Source organism: Rhodamnia argentea, chromosome 1 (assembly GCF_020921035.1).
Source record: "Rhodamnia argentea isolate NSW1041297 chromosome 1, ASM2092103v1, whole genome shotgun sequence".
NCBI lineage: Eukaryota > Viridiplantae > Streptophyta > Magnoliopsida > Myrtales > Myrtaceae > Rhodamnia > Rhodamnia argentea.
The window spans coordinates 23478412-23503216 of NC_063150.1; the positions used below are offsets into that span (position 1 = coordinate 23478412).

Below are 24805 nucleotides of genomic sequence, written 5' to 3' on the forward strand. Positions count from 1 at the left end.
CCCCCGGATTTGGTACGACCAGCTGTGTGAGCCCTACACTGGTTTTTACTGTTGTGATAAATATGGCCTACTTAGTTATAGTGAAGGGACTTTCATACCCTAAATTTTACCGTAGTGCAATGACATCAATCTAAATTAGAGCATCCGCAACATTTAAAATGTTAATGACATCAGATGAATTCGTATGTTCCATCTGCTTGTGCTCTCAAATCAAAAGCGGACCTTCGGGGGCGATGACGTGATCAAGAGAACTTATGTTGAGTTTTGATTTTTATTGACACTTAAATTTTGACTATCTTTTTTTAGTCATTTAATTTCTGCATAAAAAATTATAACTAAATTTAGTTCTTCCAAAAATAATTAATTCTTCATTCATATTTAATTTTCCTGTTCATACATTGCATTTGCATTATTTTGCACCGACGGCAAGAAAATGAGCTTAAATTGACGAGCGATTTGGATTGGTGTCCATCACAAATTTTAGACGATGAGGGGAGTATGTGCTGAAATTCTCAGGCCAATGGAGTTTGCTTTTAAGCTCAATTCAGTCCATCTAATGTTGAATCTGGCAAAAAGGCTTATGTGACGACACGATTTTTCGACTCGTCGATTTATAAGCGGAATTTTATTTATCGGACTCGGAGCGTTAAATGGAAGAGTTTTGGAGGGGGTGGGGGTTATTATGTTCAGGCGTGGTAGATAATTGAGCTGATGATATAGTTTAGACGCGACATTTCTAAACGGACCATTGGTATTTGTTTAAGTATTAGTTTCGGCAAAATCGGTCCGGATGTGAATTTGATTCGCAGTTGAACCTCGAAGCCTTTTTATCTGCCCTTCCCACTGCGTCACCCCTTTTATTTAAGGGACTCTATCTCTCTTCCTTCTCATTTTTTTTTCCTACGCCACTGAACAATTGTCTCTCCCTTTTCTCTCTTTTTCTCTTCTCTCACGGTTTCTCTCACCGAGCTCTCTCCCGCTCACTCTTCCTCTTGCTTTGATCGGTGACGGCACTCCTCATCAAGACCGCAACGGTCCGTCGAGCTTCTTCTCCCTCTGCTCAGCCCCGCCATCATCTCAGCCCACTCGATCTTCCCCTCCTCGGTGCTGCATAACCCGCCAAGGACGAAGGTGGTTTGGGCTTGTTCTGTTGTCGATTCGAGCTCTATTTCTTCGTACGCAATCCTAAGGCAAGTGAACATCATACGTTATCCCTAGATAGTTCAAATAGCGCTCCATTTAGTGGAAATTCGTGAGTCTGATCTGGTATATGCCGAAAGAGCTATTGACTGGCATAGACAAGGAAAACTCAGTGCATGTCTAATTTGTGGCTTGCGGTGGCGACTTTAGGCCTTGGGTATCAGAATATGTGGACTGATCGATCCATTAGTCGTTAAATTTGAGCGAATTGAAGTTGGACGATTATGGGTATCCGGCCAAGTGCATGGGGGAGGTATTCATGGACCATTCGTGGTTTGGGTGTTGATTTGGCTGTTAAATGGTGATTATCCGGCCGTCAGATTGATGGGAAATTATAGCAGAAATCGTCTCGCTTGTCACCAGCCTTGATACGAATTCGTGGGCTGTGCCTGCAGGTACCGGCAGACCCCTTTAATGTTGTTGTGCAAATAGTCCGTTAATTCTGCTTGAGCAAATGATTAATTGACTGTCTAGTTGTTTGGTTTGAAGTCTTAATGAGTTTTATACTCCCTCCGGTGGATTAAAACTTTTTCAGCTAAGTAGCAGAACGGAGCCAAGAGGGTCACTCTTTGGATATAACCGAGGGAGATAGATCCTACGAGGCGCGATGGATGATGGTGGTGGTGGCAGCTACTAGTATTCGGGAGTAAATATGAGCTTTTGAATCCTCCCAATTGTTTAACAGGTAGTGAACCCTAATGAAGCCATACCCTTTTAGGCATGCTTACCTTGTTCCTTGATTGTACTTGTAAGACAGGCCTCGTTGTTTGACATCATCTTCCACATACGCCCTCTATTATATACCTAATATCAAATTAAAATAGAGCGCGATTAGTAAGCAGGTGATGGGACTAGGAGGTCACTATAGCTTAACATAAATTCACATTTAATTGGAAAAAGCCTGATTAAAGCTCAAAATTACTCGAATGAGCCCATAATTGAAGTAAAAATTCGGCCAAGCTCATCCATGGCGGATGCCGAATTTTATTAAGGGCTTGGACTTATTTTCAGATTTAATTCGGCTTGTTTACTCTCATTTAAATGTTAAAGGATTTTAATTAATTATCCATTAATCAGTTAAAGCCTAAAGTGATACCGAAATTGCACATTACAGCCTGCAAGTAAGGAAAATTGGGCTAGCCCAATAAACTCTCCTTGTAGCCAAAAATTTGAAGGTTTCTTAAAAGAATGAGACTCCTCAAGGCTTAATTAAACTTTGAATTTCAAATAAAATAAAATGGGAAACCTACCTCGACTAGGATTAGGAGTCCTATTGCCTATATAAGTAGCATTACGCCTAGGGTTTCGAGGACGGTCATTACTTATGACTTTGCTCAGCATTTTCAGAGCGAAAACCTAGAGAGCTAAGGAGCTTCGAGGGTCTCCCCCGTGGTCGAGACTTTCCTCCAGCTAACTCCTCCTCCGTGCACCATTTGCCAATGCTATCGTTGCTGCTGCTGCTTCCCGCCACTGTTGCTGCTACCGGACGCCCTGCTCTGACCGTGCGGTCCCGTGTGCCATCGCCCGTCGGTCCAGCTGCTGCAGCCCGCTGATCAGCCTCATTTTCGGTAACTATTCGAGGTCTAACGTAGCTGCTGTTATGTGTTAGAAATCTGCTGCTCGGGGACGACTTTCGCTCCAAATCGGGTAAAAAAAAAGGTGTAGTTTTTGGCCAGTTTCATTGGTTATTCAAGTGCAAATTTTTGCACGGTAAAAGGTAATTCGTTGCCCTCTTCGATTGCAAATATGTCATTGCTTGATTGGAATTGTGCATATATCCTTATATCTTCCCAAATTTACATGCTTTTGCAAGTCAAATTGAAAAAATACGAGTTTTTGATTAAAAAAAAAAAGAAACTTTATTTGTCAATCAAGGATCGAATGCCTTGAGATAGTGCCTCTGTCGTGTTTCGGCTCACTCAAACCTCGTATGCCGCTAGTCACTTCGGTGTCGTGCCCCAACCAGAGTTTGAGTGTGCCGTGACACACCATTCATTATTCAAGACATTCGACTCTTGATAAACAAACATTGGTTCTCAAGTTTTTTTCTTAAAAAAAAAAGAAAATAATTTTGCAAGACAAATCAAGGATTCCAATTTTCATTGAAAATCGAAAATTATTGCTTGAATTGATAGTTATCTCAGACAAATCTTTTCGAAATAAAAACCCCAATTCGATTTAGGAGTGTTTGTGACGCCTAAGAAATTCGACATCTGTTTAATAGTAGAATTCGGGTTATGGAATGACTGTGAATTCTAGTTTATTGCTCAGAATTAGATTTCTAAAGATTTCGGTTGACGTGACTCGTCGGAAAGATGACGTGGCATACCGAAAAAGTTCTTGTAGCACTCAAGTGAACAATTTTTGAAAGTTATAACACATAAGTGAACGTTCTGAAAGTTATGGCATTCAAGTGAACGCCATACACAAATTTGGCACTCATGGTGTACTTGTCTCGCGCTTTGTCTATGAAGGACTTCTTCAACTACATTTATGTTTAGAGACGTACTTTAAAACTATTCTTTTACATTGGAAACCATTTCCACAAGTATTTTTTTTTTGTTTTATTTCCATAGATGCCATATATGCTTTACATTAGACTGCTTTCTTCCTAACTTGTTGGTTTCCTAATTTACTTGCACAATTGATTATTATGAAATACATATACAAGTATTTGTAAGTTTCAAGGACGTGAAGACTCGAGAAATATCTCCATGAACAAGAAAAACTCGACGTGATGACGTGCTACGACCGTCATCACACAACCACCGTGGCGCTTGTTAAAACGCGAATGAGGTACTAGGGTGAATACTGTCGAGTGACAGGTTAGATATATTTTACTATGGAATGCATCCCGATGCACTAAATGTTTCCTTAGGAACCAAGACTCTTATATCAAGTTCAAAACAAAGTGGAAGATAAGAATTGAGAAATTTCAGTATATTTAATATCAAGTTGAGAATAATGTGGAAGATGAGGATTGAGAAATTTCAGTATATTTCGATATATTGAAATATATTACATAAACCTATTTGAAGGCTTCATTGGAACTATTTATGGACGGTTTGGTGCGATAACCGCGGCGTGGTTGTGCGATCTTGGAGGACAGTGACTCGGCCGGGCTATATAACTCTTGATGTACTCCAAATCGGGGCGGCATCGGGATGTTCACTACTTCATGCCTCATGCTTATCTCTATTTCTCAAATATATGGCTCTGTTTGTTTAGCGAAAATTGTGGCGTTTCTGAAAAATGTTTTTTAAAAATCCGTTTTTCGGGAAAATAACGATATTTTCCGGTGTTTGGCTAAAACCCGAAAATGAACTGAAAAATATTTTCCATCATTTGGTGAGGCAAATTTCGAATTTTTTTAATAGTGGTATATCTTGAAATAACTTCTTGATTGTTAATATTTTTAATTTTTAATTTTTTTTCTTTTTTATTTTTCCTTTTTTTCTCTACTTCCGCCGGTCACCTACCGGTGAACCGCCATTGGTGAGGCTCTAGCTCGCTCATGGCCAACAAGGGAGGCCCGGCCTCACGGGAGTCGGGCGAGATGAGGTCGAGCTTCACCTTGCCGGATTTGGCCGGGCGACCTTGAGCTCGGTCTAACTCGAAGTCCGGCCTCACCTCATTGGCCTCGGGTGAGGCCGAGCTTCACCTCCCTGGATCTTACCGGTCGAGCTCGAGCACGGTGAGGCCAAGCCTCACTTGTGGTCGACTGTCCCCGTGCCCGGCGATCGGCAGAACAAGAAAGAAAAGAAAATATAAAAATTAGTAAAAATTCAATTTTTTTAAATATTTTAATAAAAAAATGATTAAAAGGAAGAGAAATGTGAAGCAGTGTAAGGAGAAGGGAGGCAAAATGTTTTCCTCTTTTTGAAAAGAGAAAAATATTTTTTCCATTTTTGAAGGTGTTTTTTTCATAGGTGAAACATGTTTTCCTTAATTAGCTTATTTTTCGCAGATCAAACGCCCAAAAACCTGGAAAATATTTTCCCGAAAGTTATTTTTCGGAAAACAAATAGAGCCTAAAACTAAAACATATATATTATGGTTAATTCAATTTGTCGAATACTCGTTCGGATGATTTTATTCTACTCAATCTTGTCATACCCGGAGAAGCTGTCTGTATGACTAAAAGGCAGATTCAAGATTAGGATTTGGTCGAGTGTGATTTTTTTCTTAGAAACCATGCAAGGATTAGGAAGCCTCAAGTGTCTTTATCAACCCTAAAGAGCGTTGACGCATTTTACCTGACAATACTCTTAATTAACGCTATCGCTTATGTACACAGCGTATAACAATTGTATTCATGTACATACATCTAGACGTAAAAGATATAACTGCGCGTACGTTGGATTTTGTCGTTTTTAACTTTTACTTACTCCCCAGAGCTTTTTGTGTCCGTACTTATTATCGTCATGCACCACGTGAAATGGGGCATGTTCCCACATCCACCGAAAATTTTCACAAGATAGATAAAACACACGAAGCAATCGAACTTAACTTTTTGTCAAAAGAACGCAACACGTGTCACGTTGCATGGTCATTCACACCCCCAAATGTCAATGCCCATGCGAAAATGTTCCCCCGTTGCGTCGATCCGCTATCGTTAAAAATCTCCTTCATAAACGCGAAATTTCCTTCTGCAAACTACGAACAAAGATGATTTTCAAAGTCCCGCCGCACCTTCTCTCTCTCCTCATCCTCTTCCTCTCTCTTTGCCGCACGTCGCTCGCCCTCCGGCGGGACCCGGAGGCCGCCGAGGTCCTGCGGTGCCTGGACGAGTGCAACGACGAGGACGTGCAGGAATACATCGCGTGCCACAAAGAGTGCGAGCTCCGATACCGGGAGCGTGAGGAGAGGCGAGAAGAGGAGGAGAGACCTGGAAGCCGAGAGCTCGACCCCCGGTGGAGGAGCCGTCGCGGCCGCGGCGGAGAGGGTGGTGGAGGCGAGTGGGAGCCAGAGGGCCCCGGCCGTGAGCGGGAACCGGCGAGGGGCCCCCGGGCCGAGTATGACCAGTGCCGGCGGCTGTGCGAGCCATTCAAGCGGCGGGAGAGGGAGCAGTGCTGGGAGCAGTGCGAGGAGCGGGAGAGGGCACGGGAGAGGCGGCGGGACAGGGAGAGGGAGCGTGAGGTCGACAGCGGAGTCTGGGATCCTCCGGCGGATCCCTCTCGGTATGAACGGTGCGAGCACGCGTGCGAGAGGCAGGCCGGGGGCCAGCAGAGGCAGCTGTGCAAATTTAGGTGTCGGCAGGAGAGAGAGCGGGAGGAGAGGGAGAGACCTGGAGGAGGAGATGTTAATCTCTCCTTAGGTATTATGTGTTGTGCAAAATTAGTCCAGCTAATATCTTGTTATGTCTAATAGGGCATACGAAATTGCCATAAATTTGACATTTTTAGGTCTCCAAAGTTCACTGGATGAATTCAAGCCTCGACTAATTTCGACCACTTTTTATGTTACAGCCACTACGACCGAAGATCCGCAGCAACAGTTCCGACACTGCCGGCGAAGATGCGAGCAACAGCACCACAGAGAACCGCAGCGCGAGCAGTGCCGGCAAGAATGCGAACGGCAGTTCCGGGAGCAGCGACGGGGTAAGAGAAACCCTCTAGAACAAGAAGAGGAGGAGGAGGAAATGGGAGAGTGGAGGGACAATCCGTACTACTTCCATTCGCGGATGCTCCGGAGCCGGTTCAGATCGGAAGAAGGTCAAATCAGAGTGCTCGAGCGGTTTGACAGGAGGTCCGACCTCCTCAGAGGCCTTAAGAACTATCGTCTAGAGATCTTCGAGGCGAACCCCAACACGTTCGTGTTGCCTCACCACATCGATGCCGATTGCATTCTCGTTGTCTTGAAGGGTTAAGTAGCTAATAACTTGATGTTCACCGATACCATGGGGATCCGGCAGGCCGCTGCAGTCCGAAGTCGATTTGAAATTTTGGTACATTATGTTACTCGGCGATGATATTAATTGATCTAGTTGATCTCTTACAGGTGAAGGGACTATAACTTTGGTGGGGCAAGAAAAGAGAGAGTCCCACCACTTGGAGCGCGGCGACGTAATCAGAGTTCCCGCTGGAACTACCGTTTACTTTGCCACTGGCAGCGGATGCGACGAGCAAGTTCTGATCGCCAAGCTAATTCAGCCCGCTAATACTCCCGGCAAATTCGAGGTAGTTCTGTGTACTAGTATTAGCTCAAGTAATTTTCGCTTCTCGATCGAAAGATTGAAATCGTTTCGCATCGTTACGTAGTGCACCATGAGCGCTGCCCACTTTAATCAGCTCTATGCGACAGATATGATGAATTTGTGAAGGCTAATCGGAGGACTGGTGTATTTCGACCTGGTTGTTTTGTCGCAGGAATTTTACCCTGTCGGTACCGAAAACCCGGAATCATACTATACGGTCTTCAGCAGCGAAATCCTCGAGAGTTCATTGGGAGTAAGTTGATACATACATTAGGATGCGCAGAGAGCCAAGGAAGTGTAATTACTCTATCGTTTTCCAAGCTTAATTTACCCCATTTATCAGACATCAATAGACCAAATAGGAAGGCTGTTCGGGCAACAGAGGCAGGGCGTGATCATAAGAGCCAGCGAAGAGCAACTGCAGGCACTGAGCGAACACCGTGGCAAGTCGAAGAAGAAGAAAGGACACGGCTCGAATGGTCCGTTCAATCTGCTGGGACAGAAGCCGATCTATTCCAACGAGTTCGGCCGGTTCTTTCAAGCCTCGCCCGAAGAGTTCAAGCAACTTCAGGACTCGGGCGTCTCTGTGACTTTCGCGGAAGTTAACCAAGTAAAGCCTACATTAGTAATAGTCATCGTCGTGCTTCCGTTGATTTTAGCCTCTCTGTTCATACGGTCTAAGCTATGGTTTATGTCCGACATTGGCAGGGTTCGATAATGGTGCCGCACTATAATTCAAAGTCGATGACGGTGGTGCTTGTGGTGGAAGGATACGGATGGTTCGAGATGGCTTGCCCTCACCTAGGGCGAGCAAGGCGGAGGTGGTGGTCGGTTGGAGGGAGAGAACAAGAGGAGGAGGAGGAGCAAGGAGGCGGTGCAAGATACGAAAAGGTAAGCATAATTTCGACAATGCGATTCCGAACCAATTAGAGAGAGACCTCGTTCCATAACATAATCTAAGATGATAGAACTATTTTGGATAGCTAACAATAATCAATTACATCGATGAGAAGGCGAGGTTTTCTCTGGTTATCCATCAGGTAACATCCCTACTGTCACCTGGCGACGTTTTCGTTATCCCAGCGGGTCACCCAATCGCTATCGCCGCAGAGCAGGACGGGAACCTGAGCATGGTTGGGTTCGGAATCAATGCTCGCGAGAACCAGCGAATCTTCCTCGCGGGTGAAGTCTCGCTCTAGCATAACCGCTCATCTTCAGGACTTGTTTCACCTTGAGGGCTCACGTCATGAGAGATCTAATGCAACGGAACCGAAATTTTTTGCAGGGAAAGAGAACATGATCAACCAGATGGACAGAGAGGCCAAGGAGTTGTCCTTCGACATCCCCGCACGAGAAGTGGATCGCGTTTTCGGGAACCAGGAGGAGTCCTACTTCGTGTCCTCGCAGCCACAACCTCGGACCAAGCGGAGAGAGCACCGCGAACCCGAAGGATCACGACAACACCAACAGAGCGAGCGGATGGACAGAGGTGACATCGTAGGGTCGGAAGGATCGCCGACTTCGTCGCCTGTGGCGCCGATACTGGACTTGGCTGGCCTTTTCTGAGGAGGAAGTAGCAGGAACTAGAGAAGGTTTTGGCCTTCTTTTCTTCTTCTTGTGCAGGGAGAAGATCCGAATGTATGTAAAGAGAGAGTTGAAACTTTGAGCTATGTTGAGGAAGAAGCAGTAGCAGCTGCCAAATTGTTCATAAATAAAAGCCAAGCTGAACTTGGTACTATCTAACCAAAAAAAAAAAGTGGTACTACCCGCTTCGGCGTGCATTAGCTTTGAACCGAACCGATCCGAACAGGATGGTTCGATTTGGGTTCAATTGACGAGTAAAGTAAGTCAATTTTCTTACCTTACCAAAAAAAAAAAAAAGTAAGTCAATTTTTATTTTTATTTTATGGTTCTAAGACCACTAGCTCCGGCGGTCTATTCCCTTCTTTCAAATTGTTTCTCATTATTAAGAAAAGGTAACAAAGATAATGATTAGCAACTCGTATTTTATCTTTGTTACCTAAAAGAATTATGGAATGAGTTCAAATGGAAGAAAAAAATATGTTGATAAAAGAACTCCGATTTGTTGACCTTCCCTCTCTTTTTTTATTTCTTTTTTTTTATTCGCTTTCATCATTCCTTAAGTCCCATAGGTTTGATCTTGCGAGAATCGACCCGTTTCGTATTTATAGAAGCTTTAATTTTCGTACTTATCCTAATTGTTGGTGAAAAGGAGCATTGGAATGGTCTTAATTCCTGAATATTCAAACAATAAAAAAGGTAAAAAATAACATTGAGACAGTTATGAATTCCATAGAATTTCCCTTACTTACTCGAACAATGGCAACTAAACACGAGGGTTGCGCTCGTTACGAGACTTAACCCAACACCTTACAGCACGAGCTAACGACAACCATGCATCACCTGTGTCCGCGTTCCCAAGGGCACACCTTTATTTCAAGAGGATTCACAACATATTAAAGCCCCGATAAGGTTCTTCATTTTGCATCAAATTAAACCATGTACTCCACCGCTTGTGCGGGCTCTTCCACTCGGCACCGTCGGATCATTAAGGCCAACTTTCGTCCCTGCTCGACGGGTGGGTCTTGCAATTGGCTCGGGCCCTTCCGGAAGGAGGCTTTCTTCGCCTTCCACCTAAGCTGCACAAGAAAGGCCCAAAGCCAATTCCAGGGAACAGTAATTTTTCTTTCCGTTTTTTTATTGCCTTGCTTAGCTCATCATTTCACTCTCTTCATTTTTGCTGAGCGAATTGGATTGTTAAAAGAATGGATTGTTAGAAGAACGGTTATTTCTTTCATTATCCAAATCGAATTGGAAAATGCTCGAAATTTTGGTCCGGTTCCAGTTTCAGCTCGGTAATTGACACCCTTACTTGGTACAATCTTATATTCCCGTGCATGCCATGTTTATTTGGCTAGCTGGTCCATTTCGTTCAAATTGATCACATTGACGTGAAATGCTATGCTCAAACTAGTCGATTATTTAAGACTGTTAATCAAGTGACAAGATGGGTCACCACCCCGAGTGCATCATTTTCACATCGCGGGTGACATAACGTATATAACATACAGATTAGGAAAAACTAAAAGGGTGATCTTGAAATGGCTCCTCCTCCTCCGGGGGGCTGTGGAGGCGACCTGCGAGCAGATTTGTTCTTGGCGTAGTCCGTCAAGGCTTCATGTTCAGTTTGGCTGCACACAAAACACCAAAACGAATGTCATCAATAGGGATCAAAGCGGCCCCGGCATGCACGTCCGTCGACAAAGAGCCGGTGATCGATGAAGTACCCTCGAACAGCAAGTTTCAAGGGGATAAAGAAACCGGGTTGGGAATTCCAGTTTCGTGACGGTTACCTGCGGTCTCTTGGGCCATGCAATCGGTATCGCACTTCATTTCGCAGAAGGTGTTGCCATTGCCCTCGCCTTCGCACGTCTTGTGACATCCCGTGAAGCAATTCTTGTACGCGTTCAGCAGGTCGTCGGCTTCGCCCGGCCCGAACGTCGCCACCAGGACGGCGCACACAATCAGAACTCCGGCTACTTTGCTCGCCATCTTTTTTCTCTCCTTTTTCCTCGGTCCAGCTAGTCGAGAGAGCGCTTCGGCTTCGATTGTCCTTCTTCTTTCTTCTTCTTCTTCTTCTTCTTCTTGAACCCTTTCTTTGTGGACGAAAGATGGGAGGGAAAGATCGGTATTTATAGCGATGGAATTTTAGATGTGTTGAGTGATGACCCTTGAAGGGAGGGATTGCTGTTGAGCTTGTGGTGTGGTCTCTCGATCTCTTTTTGACTGCCTATTTTAAGGCCGTGTTTTTGACCGGGCCGGGAATGAATGGTCATACTTAATGGGCCGACTAAAAAGGCCCAATGGGCCCACGTAGAAAGCCTTTCCTCGGGTGAACGAAATGACCGTCTTGCCCTTGCTCTTTTCTTGAATTCTCCATCTTCGTCCCCAAGGAGACCATTGCGAAAACCCAAACCAAAAAACTTGACTTGCTTCTCAAGCTCACACACCGTATATCACCAGCCGAGCGCTCTCTCTCCCTCTCTCCCTCAGTGTCTCAGGCGAAAGAGCAGGAAACCACCGCGTCAGATCCGGTTCCGAGCAATCGAGAAGAAGAAATGGAGTGCGTGTTCGGCTTGGTCGGCAACGGATTCGCCATCCTGGCCGCCGATACGTCGGCGGTTCACAGCATTTTGGTCCACAAGTCCAACGAGGACAAGATCATGGTACTCGATTCCCACAAGCTCGTCGCCGCTAGTGGCGAGCCTGGGGACAGGTGATTTCGCCGATTTTTGTTTTGGTGTTTCATTTGATTGATCGTGTCTTTGGATGAGTCTGTGGTCCGGCGATATCGGGGAAGTTTTCGTTTTTGAGTGTATGTGACGTTTCGTCTACGCAGAGTCCAGTTCACGGAGTATATACAGAAGAACGTGTCGTTGTATCAATTCAGGAATGGGATTCCTTTGACGACTGCTGCTGCTGCCAACTTCACGCGAGGCGAGCTCGCCACTGCTCTGAGGAAGGTCGGCTTCGTCGAACTTCTTTTTCACTTAGTGATTTTGGATTGAACGGTTGCTTGTTTCTGCTCTTGTTTTTTATTCCAGTTTAAGTTTCGAATTGTTGGGATTTCTTTGGTTTTTTGTTAGGGTTCTGATACAGAAAGGGAATTAGGGTTTTTAGTATGGAGGTGTGGCATGGGACTACAGCTAGTCATTGATACTAAGGAGTTTTGGTAATCCAAATAACTGATCTATGCTCTTGAAAAGGGGAAGTTTTTACTACTGAAGAATGATAAGATTGCGATATGGAATGCAATGAAGTATTTGTCCCAGAGATCATGTTACTAGGATGCTTTGGAAACCCTTGACCACGGAAGCAATAGGCTTGTATAATGCAATTAAAGGATATGCCAACCCTATTGTGATATGTACATTGAGTCATAGGTCTTGGTGCTGCCACTCAGTGCAAGTTTCTGGGATCAACGAAGGGTTCTTAGGTTTTTTAATCCATTTCAAAAGTTAAGTATCCATAATAAATTCTAAAGGAGATAGTTTTTGAGCGCTGATCATATTGAAGCTAATTGTAGCGTATTAGCAAACCATTAACGGGGTTGCTAGGCATGGATCTTTTCTTATGAAGTGAGGTTTGAGGGTGTTCAGCCACTCCTTCCTTTTGTTTAAGCGTATGTATTTGGACATTCATCAGAAAACAAATGGTCAATAAGGACATAGTAAGTTTAGTTTATTCATAAAGATGGGGGTAAAGTTCATATACAGAAAGTTATCGTCTTGGTAATGCATTGAGAAAAGAACTGCTTGTCTTCTGGTTGCTTAAGACAAAGTGCTTAAGAGACGCTCACTGTGCAAAACACCTGTTTACTGGTGAAGGCTTGGCAATATAAGAACTAGCAAGTAGCACTCAGCAATTCTATTGTTTCTGAAGCCTCTGCCCAATAAAACCTTGGCTTGGAGAGGGGTCATCCTCTCGAGTGTAGACAAAAATGTCCCAGGAAGCCTGTAAACATGTGAGCTGAGTCATTCTCTAACTTCAAGAGCAGAAATCCATAGTTATTTTAGTATGAGAGAGAATTTTACGGAAGCCTGGGAGAGCATCTTGTTTGCTCAACTGCTCAAGCCTAATTATACACTCTAGTAGACAGCTTGTTCTTTCACCAATCTCATCAAAAGTTGGGGTCGGCTTTGTAGCTTCCTCTGACCCCTTTTGCTTGGCTATACTAGGCTTCTTATATGGTACCTGCATTCCTTTTTGCCACCAACCAGTAAAGCTTTCTGGTCCGGGTCATTTCTCAATAAGAAAGGGAAAGTTTTGAAGCTTGTCCTTAAAATAAGCTGGATCCTTCAGAGTTAGATCGGTTGGAGATAATGAATCTTAATGTGTTATGATTACATAATAGGGAGGTGACAACAACACATTATCTATCTAGGATGCTTTGAATACCTTCAAAATGCAGATGTATTAATGATACGACCGTCCTTCCAGATGGAGGATGTTTTGTAGTATTTAGTACTTTTGAGGACATTGAACATGCTATTTCATAGTAGAGACCATGTGATCTACCATTTTTATTTGTTGATGATGCTTGAAAAAAATTTCCTCGTACTTGTACTGTTGTAGGATATTGAATTTGAGTAAAGAATGTCTGGTATCTGCTTATTTTAAGCTGTCATAAAGAAGATGGGAGGAAGGGATATAGGTTTGAATAATTTGTGTGTGTGATATGTGTATTACCATGAAAAATTCAAAGGGAAGCAGCTTCGGGCTCTTGTTGTAACCTTAAGTTTGTTTGCGGTTACTGATTGAAGTGGCTGTATCGTTGGCGATAAAATTCCTCGGGGATTGTCTTCATCTACATGTATATTGATGGGTCAATATGATGGTTCTTGTCATTTGGAAAACTCAATGGAGTAATATTTCTGGAGGATTGCAAGCAGCCTACTCATGCTTTTGCCTCCACGCTGAGCATCTGGTTTTAGGGTTTAGCTCTGATGCTGAAAGTATCTGTTAATGAAGGTACTAACAAACATGTAGATGCACCAGTTAACATATTTCGATTGTATGAGTCTATCTTTGCTATATCCACTTCTCTGTCTTCGTATTCTTTCATTCACAGTCCATACATGAAGTTGCTAGGTGCGGTAAAACTTATAAAACATATGATCTTTTGGAATTAAATTTTCTTTCGTGCTAAACTCTGCATTTTATTTTTAGTTGTAACAATAATTTTCTGGGCCTCTCTTGTCCGTAGTTGCTGATAACTATCTTGCTCATCTGATTCTGCTGATTTATTGCACCACCAAAGGACCTGTTGCCTAAAAGATCTCTTAAGGCATGCTATGCGTGATCAATGCTCATAGTTTTCTTTTTCCCCCTCTGACTATGGTACTTGTTCCAGAATCCATATTCTGTGAACATCCTTCTGGCTGGTTACGACAAGGAGACAGGCCCTGCCCTGTACTTCATTGACTACATTGCCACCCTCCACAAGGTAGATAAGGGTGCGTTTGGTTACGGATCCTACTTCTCCCTTTCCATAATGGACAGACATTACCACAGCGGCATGTCGCTTGAAGAAGCCATAGAACTGGTCGACAAGTGCATCGTGGAGATAAGATCCCGGTTGGTCGTGGCGCCTCCGAACTTTGTGATCAAGATTGTCGACAAAGATGGTGCGCGAGAGTATGCCTGGCGTGAGTCTGTCAAGGAGGCCCCCGTGGCTTCTGCTTGAGATCAACTACTGTTTTGAAGTCCTTTTTTTTCTGTTGGTTAGAGAACAGTTCTATGTGGAACTTTAAATTGTAAGGATATGAATCTGCTGGAATCATGATGTTTGCATCCTAAAAGTGGTTTTTCTTTTCTGTCCGGAGGACCTCAGTATATTTTCTCTGGTGGATTGTTATCTCAATAGTGAGTTCAGCTTGGGGTTTTCACCTCCATTATGCATGTTAGATCAGCTATGCCTCACCCCCTTGAAAAAAAAAACAACCAAACAACAAAACAAAAGAAGAAGAAAAGCCCTAGAGTTTCCTGAAATAAGTACTTATCACTTCATTTCTTGGGATGAAGAAGTGCTTCGTGACTAGGATAATTATGATTCAGGGAAGTACATCTGAAACCCCTTTAGCTCTTTTTTCTTTTTTTTTTTGTTGTCTTTTTCCTTCTTTTTCTTTGTTTTTCCAATAAGAAATTTCAAATGAGTGATGAGGTTCTCACGTACAAATGTAGCAATGCCCCAGCGATTCAATCGACCGTTGATTTCATCCATTGCCTCTTTAACCTTTAATGAGAGCTCACCTACTTCTTCTGGTCTGAAAAAGTTCGTGCATTACGAACTTGCTTTCACGGGCATGTTCTCTGACGCTTTGTCGGCTCCATTCCTTTGTTTGCACATTTTCTTCTTTCATGGGAAAAAACAGATGACATTAGGCATAGACTCCAAGAAAGATAATCTCTTTACGCCATAATCAGTCTAATTATGAAGTTCCATCTTCTTTTCGGAGGCTCCCCGGTATTTGAATGCACTGCATTTTAAGTAATCGCAATTTTGTTTATATATTTGAATTTTTATTCTACAGTATCCGCACGCACTCTCTCTCTATAATCATCATTAAATTGCTAAAATGTAAATATATAGGATACAAGGAATAATGTATCTAGTAAATTATACGGGTACTAACCTCACTAAACATGTAATTAGCTATCAAAGCATTAGTTATCACTTATCAGTGTCCCTCTAATTTCGATTTCTTTCGACTAAAAAAAAACAGGAAGATTCTTATACTATTTTGTCGTATGTTTGAAACCGATATTTTAAGTAAAGTTCGGGAAGACAGCCAATGGGACGTGAGTAATGAGCATCTCTCTCTCTCTACTTCTTCTCAAGTTGGCTCTTTTAGCGTGACCTTTTCGGTCGTTGCCATGGTGACAACCCAGAAACGTCGTCGAATTCCCGTCCCAGGTTGACTCGCGTCTCCCCTCTGCAAATTCTCCCATTCCCTGCTTCCGCCGTCGACGTACGGACCGCTCGTGCTCTCGCTTTTTTTGCCTTCTTCTTTTCAGCGAATCTGCAAATTGGACTACTCATCTCCATTGTGATCGGTTTCTCCTTCTCCTTCTTCTTCTTCTTCTTCCTTTTGTCCTGTGATAATCGCTGGCGCCTGTGCTGCATTACATTGCCCTTTGTCTCGTTTGGCACGCGAGTTTTTCTGGGTGTTCTTCTTTTTTGTGCTTTCTCGGACTGAATTTGATGTGAGATTTACAGGGATTTCAGTGGATTGTGCGAGCTGTGTCACGTGCTTTCGGTAGATGAACACGTCGGTTTGCTTGGAGAGTGACCCTTGATTGGGTGAGGGTTTTGGACAATAGGATGCAAATTCTCTTGTGCTGCGTAGAGGTTTTTCGACTCGGTTGTCAGTTGCATTTTCGCTTTCAGTGGTCGGAAGCTATTAATGCTTGCCTTAGAAATTTATGAGACAAAGTGCTGATTTTTTTTTTTATGGTTCGTTCTTGGTAATTATCTGAAGTTAAAGGTAGAGTTACAGGGTAGTTGGGTGTTGGATAACGATAGTTCTTTCTCCATTTGCGTGGGCTACCTTGGTTACTTTGTTTTTGTGCACGATAAGTATTGGTACACTTGTTGGTTCCTATGAATCATGGCAACTATCGATTGGAGGACCAATGCTGGGATCAAACATAGGGCATTTTTGAATGAATTGATTTCTCCCTGGTCAACACTAGAAGTGTTAATATAAGCAATCTAGGACTCAGATGATAATTCCTGCCGAACAAATGAGATGCAATGTAGGTCTAGTTATGTTGATCCTGTGCACAAATGCTTAGGTTTATGCCTTTTGACATAGCAATTAGTAAGGAATCTTCCCGATCCATAAATTTATTGGAAATTTTCTGGAGGGCAAAACTAAAGATATAGGTGGTTTGATTTTTTTTTTTTTTTTTCAGAAGGTTTCGTGCATGCGATTGCTGACACTCTCCTCGATGTGAGTCTGTAAGTGATGATCGTACTTGCTCTGTGTATGCCAGAAAAGGCATGCGATCTTGTTTATTTATTTTTCTTTTGGACATGGAAATGCAGGCTATTTTGAAATATTTGTTGGTTTTAGGTGAAACTGATAGTTAAATGTTCGCTTTGCAGTGTGTTATAGAAGACTATGATGGGATCACTTGATGACAGATCGGATGATGAATACTCTGTCATTGGTGATAAGGGAGAAATTTCATTCATCGATTATCAAAGAGACCAGTCTGTTTGTAGTTATGATCTCAATGAAGATGATCCAGTGGCGGTTTCTGCTCCATTTGCTTTTGTTGATGGAAAGCCACGGTCAGTATTTGTTGGGGAAACCGCTGCAGATTCGATCTCCATAACAAACAACACTGATGATCAAATAGACATCTGGTCCATAAAAATATATGCCTCAACTCCTGAAAATTCATTTACACTTTCTTTGATGGAGCCACAATCGGAAAATTCAGGTGTGGATGCCGTTCAACGTTTCCTCGGGTCCTTTTCCTTGGAGGACAGAGTGCTGCAGCCAGGAGAGACTCTAACTGTCTGGTTGTCTTGCAAACCAAAGGAAATTGGGTTGTACACATCGGTGGTCCATATCGATGTGGGGAATGATAAGATAGAAAGAGTAGTTTTCCTATTGGTAGATAACAAGATTTCCAGGTCCCTGGTTGCAAAAAAGCCATATGTTAGAGGCACCAGAAAGAAGCATTTTGATGTGGAAACATATGTTGTTGGTTCACGTCCGGCAAGAATTTCTACACACTTCAAGAAAAGGCTCCGTCAGTATCCAATTCCAAAGGATGTGAGAGAATTGATAGAGAACAAGCAAATTCCTGAGGCAATAAGAGGAGGTCTAACCAGAGAAAATTATGCTCCTTTCTTCAAAACATTGGTAAATATTGAAGAACTGAAACTGGAGGTAAGATTTTCTTCTTCGTTTTCTTTCTGGTTTTTTTGTCATTAGATACAAGAAGCAAGTTAAATTGATGCTATGAAGGCCTGTTATGGGTCTTCCAAATTAACCAGCTGTTTCTATAGGATGATGTGAGATCTTTTGATATGGAAAATGTTACTATGAGAAGGAAAGGGACTCAGTACCTGACCCTCGAAGTGCCTGGACTGGCTGAGAGACGACCTTCACTGGTCCATGGAGATTACATTTTTGTAAAGTTGGCTTCTGATGAAGAAAGTTACAACAATCCTTACCAGGTCTGTACATTCAGGTTTTTGAGGTCCAATTCTGTTTTTAATGATCAGTAAGTTTTCTCTAACTTATGTCTGACGACTTCTGGAACAATGTTTATATGGTGGATCTCAATGGTGATTATATTTTGCTAGTAACCATATCATAAGGTGATAATTCGCATTCTACAATAAAGATGTGAATGGTGATTTGGATGGGCTGAGCATAAACGTTTTTACTTCCATAAGATTATCTGAAATGCAATATTTTCTTAAGCTGTAGTAATCTCCATCTAAGGCTTTTGTCCAGAACTTCTTTGCTTTCCAGTTGCAATCGTTTACAAAAGATATGTGTTGGTAATATGAATTGCATCTTTTACTTGGTAGCTGGCTTGTCACCTGCTTCCTGTTTTTGAGTATAGATTCGATCTGCAAACATTTCTGTTCATATTTCCTGGAATATACTTTTTTAAAGAGGCCTTAATCAACGTCCCTTAAATGCTTGTCTGGATGCCCCACAGGGCTTTATACACCGTGTTGAAGCTGATGAAATTTACTTGAAGTTTGCCAAGGATGTCCATATGCGTCATAGGGATGAGAGTTTATACAATGTTCAGTTCAGTTATTGCCGAATCAACATGAGAAGATTATACCAGGCAATTGATGCTGCCAAAGATTTAGATGAAGCGTTGCTTTTCCCCTCTGACTTACAACGGAAGAGGCTGATTTCAACAACGCCACTGGTTCCTTTTAATCATCTTCTGAATGAGGAGCAAATACGTTCGGTTGAGATGATCCTTGGCTGCAAAGGAGGGCCACCTTTTGTAGTTTATGGTCCTCCAGGCACGGGTAAGACCATAACTATAGTGGAAGGAATAATGCAGCTTTATGCAAATCGTCCGGATACCCAAATCCTTATCTGCACTCCATCAAATAGTGCTGCTGACCACATTCTAGAGAAGCTTCTTGGGGAGGAGTCCGTGAAAATTAAGGATTATGAGATATTCAGGCTTAATGCGACTAGTCGACCTTATGAGGATATCAACCCTGAACATATTCGGTTTTGCTTTTTCGATGAGCTTGTTTTCAAGTGTCCTCCAATCAAAGTCCTCATGCGCTATCGGATTATCATCTCGACATACATGAGTGCTTCTCTTCTTTCTGCCGAGGGTGTGGAGCGAGGCCAATTCTCTCATATCTTTTTGGATGAGGCTGGCCAAGCTTCAGAACCAGAAAGTATGATCCCTCTTGCTAACCTCTGCCAACGGGACACTGTTGTGGTTCTTGCGGGTGACCCGATGCAATTAGGCCCTGTGGTGTACTCAAAAACAGCTGAAGAGTATGGATTGGGAAAATCATACCTGGAGAGGCTGTTCGATTGTGAATTTTACTTCAATGGTGACGAGAATTATGTGAAAAAACTTATCCGAAATTACCGAAGTCACCCGGAAATTCTGCACTTGCCTTCAGAGCTCTTTTATAATGGAGAATTGATAGCATGTAAGGATGATGCAAGCTGTCTTAGCATAGAGGTGGATCTCATTCCTAACTGCAAATTTCCTGTTCTCTTTATTGGTATTCAAGGATGTGATGAGAGGGAAGGAAATAATCCTTCATGGTTTAATAGAATTGAGGCAAGTAAGGTAATTCAAGTCATCGAGAGAGTCATAGCATGTGAGGAAATTAACGAGAATGACATAGGTGTAATAACACCATATCGCCAACAAGTACTTAAACTAAAGACATCTCTCGAAAGTCTAGAGTTGCCCAATATCAAGATTGGAAGTGTCGAGCAATTCCAAGGGCAGGAAAGCAAGGTTATCATAGTATCCACGGTGCGATCTACTATAAAGCACAATGAGTTTGACAGGGTCCACTGTTTAGGATTCTTGAGCAATCCGAGAAGATTTAACGTGGCTATTACTCGGGCTATATCCCTGCTTATCATTGTTGGGAATCCTCATATTATAACCAAGGTAACTTGCTAGCTTCTACAAGAATCTAATTGTCTTTTCATAATACGTTTATACTGGGATAATGGGTTGTGATTTATTTGTACGAGAAAGTAAGCTTTAGAGCTTGTGTGCACTGAAACATGAGAAAGGGAAGGAAGCAGTATGACCAGAGGAGGGTTAACAGTTCTTATGTCATCGTACTGCTTCCTTCTGGCTAGTATTGTTTGTTACTGCTCAACGATTTTGACACCACTCTTTTTCTTTGTAGCCTTGTCCAGTTATTAGCTTCTTGTCTCACTTCGTGGTGGAGTAGGAAAAAAAATTGACAGGAGCATGACTAGCTGATTTATTTAAGAAGAAAGAAAGGACTGAGACTTAGAAAGGTCTATTTCTGTAGGGGGATAACTTATTGACACAAGAAAAGAATAATCCTGAAGAAATTACATGTGCTTGTTTTTCCTTGTTTGCTGCCATGTTCTGGAAGCTTTGCAGATATTATCTTCTATTCTCTAATGGTTACAACTATTTTCATTGCGGTTTGGCACACCATTATGCATCTTATGTGATCTCGTATGGTTTCTTCAGTTTTACCCCTTAAAATTAGAAATAGATCTCTTTTTGTATTTTCATAGTCTTGCACTTGATGAAGGAAATACTGAAAGTTGGATATGGGGCGAGAAAGAGGAATGACTTGAAGACATGCATAGTTTAGGGACATACGAAATGACAAGATCTAGCTTCGAAAATCTGATTTTCGTGTGGTTGATATGTGACATCTATAATTTATTTATTTATCTTTCACATTCGGCAGGATCCATATTGGAACAGGCTCTTGTGGTATTGTGTGGACAACAATTCTTATCAGGGTTGTGCTCTTCCTGAGAGAGTTGAGGAATCTGTTAACGATTATGCCGGTTATGAGGAAGGAATCCCCCAGCATGGAGAAGAAAACAATTGGGATGAAGAACCCCGTCAAACAGAGGCTCCTCTGCCAGTTACAAATGAAGATGAATGGTCAGATGGCTGGAAGTAAGTTGTTGGAGTGTCTGCAAATATAGACAGAAGGCAAGTGAATGAACCTCTTGACTTTAGTAAGTTCTTCCTTACATTGCAAAAGGCACATGAAAACATGCAAACAAATGCCAGGACATGAAAGTATAGTTGCTTTGTTGGGTTGTGCATGCCTTGAGAATTGATATTTCAAATTGGTCGTTATGGTCAAGGGCGTTAGCGTGACAAGATGTTGGATTTTATTGTCAATTTGTCCGAGGTTGGCTAACATGTGCTTTTGTTTCTTAGTAGGGTAACGATGTAATGTAACTAGGCGAGCAGATAACAAAATAGGTAAAGCTACCTTGTACCTCTCTTGTTAGTCATTGAACAAACACGAAAAATTTAATGAAAGCAAGGAAGTGACATCTAGTACTCAAACTTCCCAAGTAGACTTTTGTCTCTTAGACAAGCTTCGCTGAGCCATTATCTGACACTTGTTTCCTGGTGTAATCTCTTCATCCGAAAGAGAATTATGGAAGGGCTCCCCAGTCACATTAATCTTGGAAACTTGCCGACTTTTATTTACATCTTCAAGTGGTTTTTGTAGCATAGGAATGCCTTAACATCATTTTGTTGCTCTGCATTCTTCTGTTTCAATTGAGATCGATTGAGTTGCCTTATTTCAAGCCTACCACTGAAATTCTAGTCTTGCATTGTCCAAGTTGATCTATTTTACCACCAGAATGTTTGTTGATTGCATACTCTATTTCTTGCTTTATATGCCGTAGTAAGTAACTGATTACATTAACCATGTGAGATGTTGTGGTGCGGATCATTGGTATTACTTGTGGAGTAATGAGCAGTGCTAATTGCTGATGACACATCTACTTGTTGTAGGTGGGGCTGTTGTTGTGGTTTTCCTTAGGGAACTGGGTTTGCATCATTTTTCATTGCTCTAGATTTTGTTGGCGTTTGAGTCTATCGGCTTGGGGTGTGTTAATTTTCCCATCTGGCTTTTTCTAGGGGAAAAATAACAGCGCTGGTTTGCACTGCCAACCTCGCTCGGAAGGAACAATGAAGCAGAAGTTTTCAAAAGTTTGATTGTTGATTCTACGTGACAATGCGGTTGTTGTTTACGTGGAGAGATGCTAGATTGGAATTTTTCCCACTATGTCGTGGGCCTATTTATATTTTGTTCAAATCTTTTTTGGATGCGGACATTTTAGAAGAGGTTATCAGCGTTTGAAACGAGTATTTCGTTTCAAATATGGATGGAAATAGGTGAATATCGTTGGGCGCTCAGCCAGTGAAGTAAAGAGTCTGGTTCTCGGTTGGGGGAATTCCCTAGTGGCTGCTTTGTCAACACAGCACACTATATTCTGGCCAATATACAAGCCTAATATAACGATGCATAAGGCCATAGTCCTCAATATGGTTTTGCAGCTGGGAACAAAGCATGACAGAGAACCGATAACGTTCCACTCTCTCTCATCACCAGCTAATGCACTTTCATGCACCCAGGTCAATGGAAGAAATGCAGCAATCCTCTTCTAATTTCCATCACCGTTGTGCTATACTCCGGACTTGGTATGTACTGGAATTTTCTACTTCTCTTGCGTGGTAAATGTGTCTACCAAAATGGAGGAGAGATTCCTCGAGGACAATGTTTCTCGGAAGATGAAAGGTGGGAAGCGTGAGAGACCTAAATGAATGGCGTACGCTTGAGAAATGCAGCGCCATGAAAAACCCGCGGTGGTGGCAGGCACATGAGGAGCGTCAGCTGATTGATCCGCAGTTTTGACGATGAACTCGTGGCCAGTGCTAACAGTGTGGCTGGTGCTGGGGGTGCGATATCAGCAGCAGCCGATGGAATGCCGGTGCTTCCATTGAGAGAGAGTGATGGCGAGGGAGCACTTGACGGACCTGCGATTTTAAGACATCATACTATGCGGTCAGGATGCTACTGAAATGGCGTGCCGAAACCTCCGAGGTTTAGGTTTCGGCACGCCATTTCAGTAGCATAAAACATATACAGTTTTGAGCCCCGGTAGCAAGTGCAGCTGGAACATGGAGGATATGAAGGGGGGAAAACAATCAAGTCAGTCTTTAGGAAAATTATACATCTTAGCAGCACTCATCATACAGAATGATGCTTCAGTTTAATCCAGGTACGTTCAATTGAATCAAACTGCAGAATCCAGGACATTTCACGTATGGTAAGATGGCGTAAAGTAATCGGCTTACTGTTCTCGGGCAACGTCTCGATGTCCGAGCCCTTTGCGCCGCGCAGGGGAGGCAATGGTGGCGAACCTGATGCATATGGAATTCATAAAAGGTTAAAAAAAAAACAAAACAAAAGCCTCTCGTACTACTTCAGTATTGCTAAGTGACGCCATCGAACTTGAAACATGATCGTCCTCCTATCAAATAGAGCTTTATATGCACACGTTCGGTTTAAATCGACACGCAAACAATTTCACTTGTCACGTTCTTGGTTCTGTGGCATGAAATAAGAATAATCCGACTTTCTCAAACGGCTCGAGCAGCGATCCTGCTCTAGCAGGATGAAACCTAACAATAGATAATTCAGCTATGCAGCCACGAGAATCAGATTCATCTTCCAAATGTACGATCGGGAAATTGAAAGCTAACTGCGAACGGATGAACACGATGCAGAACAATCGATGCGTAATCTCAATCGAGGCGTTGATAGGAATTGCTGACACGAATAGCACAACAGGAGGACGACAGAGTGGAATTGATACTGCTGCGCATTTATCCACATTTTAAGGCTTTTCAAAGTGGAACGAACTTTTTCTTTCGATTCACGATCGCGACGCTCTAAATCCCACTAGAATCAATCAGATCCACACTGTTCCCGAGAAAACCGAATACAATCACCTCAAATCTAGGCGATCATGGCATGCTATGAAATGTACCAAGGACGCAGATTCGGCTCACACTACGCAGGAGCGAAAGCAGAGACGCGAACCTGAACAGAGAGAATCCAGCTCATCCGCCGCGTTCCTCGTGGAGTTAGCGTCTGCCAGAGAGCAATCGGAAGGCAGGGAGCGAAGCCTGGTGCTGTTGATCGGGAATCCGAGCATGGCGGGCTCTCGCAGTAGGTAGCAGAGGCAGCTGACGAAGCCGGACTTGCGGACGGAGGAGAGGGTGGCGCAGCAGGGAGGAGGCGCGCTCGAAGCCAGGTCGTTCGGCGGCGACGAGACGTAGGGGAGGCACGGGGACAGCTGGACGATCACGCCGGCGCAACCATAAGGCAATGGAGTAGGAGGCGATGGCGGAGGTGCTGCAGCGGCAGCTTGGAGGAGGAGGAGGAGGAGGAGGAGGAGGAGCGGGAGGAAGACGGTTACGGCGGTGGAGGCGGCCATCTTCGTACTCTAGAGATAGAGAGAGAGAGAGAGAGAGAGAGAGAGAGAGCGACTTCTGCAGGAGGAATGGCGGGACGAGCCTTCTCTGCCCTTTGAATATATAGTGTATGTTCGCTTTCCCGAATTTGCCCTCGCTCGAGCTCGTGCACCGTCAAATGGACACGTGCAACGCACGTGATTCATGACGGTCGTTTTGCCTTGGGCGCTAGTTCGTGCTTTTGATGATCGGATTAATCATATTCACTTGATTATTACAAAGGATTAGTGCATTAATTTTTCTGGTAATTCATTTTCTAAAGAGCATAGAGCAGAATTTTAATGA

At 43.0% G+C, this 24805-nt stretch overlaps 4 protein-coding genes and 2 long non-coding RNA genes across 15 annotated transcripts; 3 read left to right on the top strand and 3 right to left on the bottom strand.

Moving 5' to 3' along the window:
• Positions 1-4051: 4051 nt before the first annotated feature.
• Positions 4052-21627, bottom strand: LOC125313818. Its single transcript, XR_007197491.1, has 3 exons — positions 21463-21627; positions 18546-18548; positions 4052-4062 (listed from the first exon to the last, which is right to left on the bottom strand). It is a non-coding gene; the product is annotated as an uncharacterized LOC125313818 (long non-coding RNA).
• On the top strand, positions 5827-24538 carry LOC115750301 (vicilin Jug r 2.0101). 2 transcript variants are annotated; one of them, XR_007197445.1, is made up of 9 exons: positions 5827-6517; positions 6669-7064; positions 7201-7379; positions 7569-7649; positions 7740-8006; positions 8105-8287; positions 8437-8578; positions 8682-9038; positions 24499-24538. XR_007197445.1 is itself a non-coding variant. In XM_048274269.1 (8 exons), the coding sequence occupies exons 1-8, from the start codon at positions 5869-5871 to the stop codon at positions 8960-8962; spliced, it is 2178 nt and encodes a 725-aa protein (XP_048130226.1). In that variant the 5' UTR covers positions 5827-5868; the 3' UTR covers positions 8963-9131. The 2 variants fall into 2 exon arrangements, 1 of the variants encoding a protein (XP_048130226.1); XM_048274269.1 differs by lacking the exon at positions 24499-24538 and having other exon boundaries at positions 8682-9131.
• Positions 10370-11066, bottom strand: LOC125313809. Its single transcript, XR_007197480.1, has 2 exons — positions 10771-11066; positions 10370-10608 (listed from the first exon to the last, which is right to left on the bottom strand). It is a non-coding gene; the product is annotated as an uncharacterized LOC125313809 (long non-coding RNA).
• LOC115750275 (proteasome subunit beta type-2-A) lies at positions 11385-14796 on the top strand. Its single transcript, XM_030687522.2, has 3 exons — positions 11385-11693; positions 11817-11940; positions 14331-14796. The coding sequence occupies exons 1-3, from the start codon at positions 11536-11538 to the stop codon at positions 14661-14663; spliced, it is 615 nt and encodes a 204-aa protein (XP_030543382.1). The 5' UTR covers positions 11385-11535; the 3' UTR covers positions 14664-14796.
• Positions 15809-22425, top strand: LOC115750274 (probable RNA helicase SDE3). 9 transcript variants are annotated; one of them, XR_007197437.1, is made up of 7 exons: positions 15809-15948; positions 17088-17883; positions 18003-18173; positions 18668-20122; positions 20913-21192; positions 21401-21445; positions 21992-22425. XR_007197437.1 is itself a non-coding variant. In XM_030687518.2 (6 exons), exons 2-5 carry the CDS (start codon positions 17104-17106, stop codon positions 21132-21134), a joined length of 2628 nt encoding a protein of 875 aa, XP_030543378.1. In that variant the 5' UTR covers positions 15809-15948; positions 17088-17103; the 3' UTR covers positions 21135-21166; positions 21992-22425. The 9 variants fall into 9 exon arrangements, 1 of the variants encoding a protein (XP_030543378.1); XR_004016460.2 differs by having other exon boundaries at positions 21404-21445; XR_004016461.2 differs by having other exon boundaries at positions 20913-21166; positions 21404-21445.
• Positions 22797-24483, bottom strand: LOC115750302 (non-specific lipid transfer protein GPI-anchored 25). The gene is made up of 3 exons (XM_030687568.1): positions 24087-24483; positions 23339-23404; positions 22797-23017 (listed from the first exon to the last, which is right to left on the bottom strand). The coding sequence occupies exons 1-3, from the start codon at positions 24481-24483 to the stop codon at positions 22797-22799; spliced, it is 684 nt and encodes a 227-aa protein (XP_030543428.1).
• Positions 24539-24805: the final 267 nt, after the last annotated feature.

Bases quoted from the DNA above. Each gene is read 5' to 3' on its own strand.
- LOC115750301 (XM_048274269.1), top strand. From the start codon at position 5,869: ATGATTTTCAAAGTCCCGCCGCACCTTCTCTCTCTCCTCATCCTCTTC. The intron at 7,380-7,568 runs GTAGTTCTGTGT...GTTTTGTCGCAG, and splicing joins ATACTCCCGGCAAATTCGAG to GAATTTTACCCTGTCGGTAC. The intron at 8,579-8,681 runs GTGAAGTCTCGC...AATTTTTTGCAG, and splicing joins CCAGCGAATCTTCCTCGCGG to GGAAAGAGAACATGATCAAC.
- LOC115750302 (XM_030687568.1), bottom strand. From the start codon at position 24,483: ATGGCCGCCTCCACCGCCGTAACCGTCTTCCTCCCGCTCCTCCTCCTC. The intron at 23,405-24,086 runs GTTCGCGTCTCT...CATATGCATCAG, and splicing joins GCTGGATTCTCTCTGTTCAG to GTTCGCCACCATTGCCTCCC. The intron at 23,018-23,338 runs GTAAGCCGATTA...TTAAAATCGCAG, and splicing joins CGAGACGTTGCCCGAGAACA to GTCCGTCAAGTGCTCCCTCG.
- LOC115750274 (XM_030687518.2), top strand. From the start codon at position 17,104: ATGATGGGATCACTTGATGACAGATCGGATGATGAATACTCTGTCATT. The intron at 18,174-18,667 runs GTCTGTACATTC...GATGCCCCACAG, and splicing joins GTTACAACAATCCTTACCAG to GGCTTTATACACCGTGTTGA. The intron at 20,123-20,912 runs GTAACTTGCTAG...CACATTCGGCAG, and splicing joins ATCCTCATATTATAACCAAG to GATCCATATTGGAACAGGCT.
- LOC115750275 (XM_030687522.2), top strand. From the start codon at position 11,536: ATGGAGTGCGTGTTCGGCTTGGTCGGCAACGGATTCGCCATCCTGGCC. The intron at 11,694-11,816 runs GTGATTTCGCCG...TCGTCTACGCAG, and splicing joins AGTGGCGAGCCTGGGGACAG to AGTCCAGTTCACGGAGTATA. The intron at 11,941-14,330 runs GTCGGCTTCGTC...TACTTGTTCCAG, and splicing joins TCGCCACTGCTCTGAGGAAG to AATCCATATTCTGTGAACAT.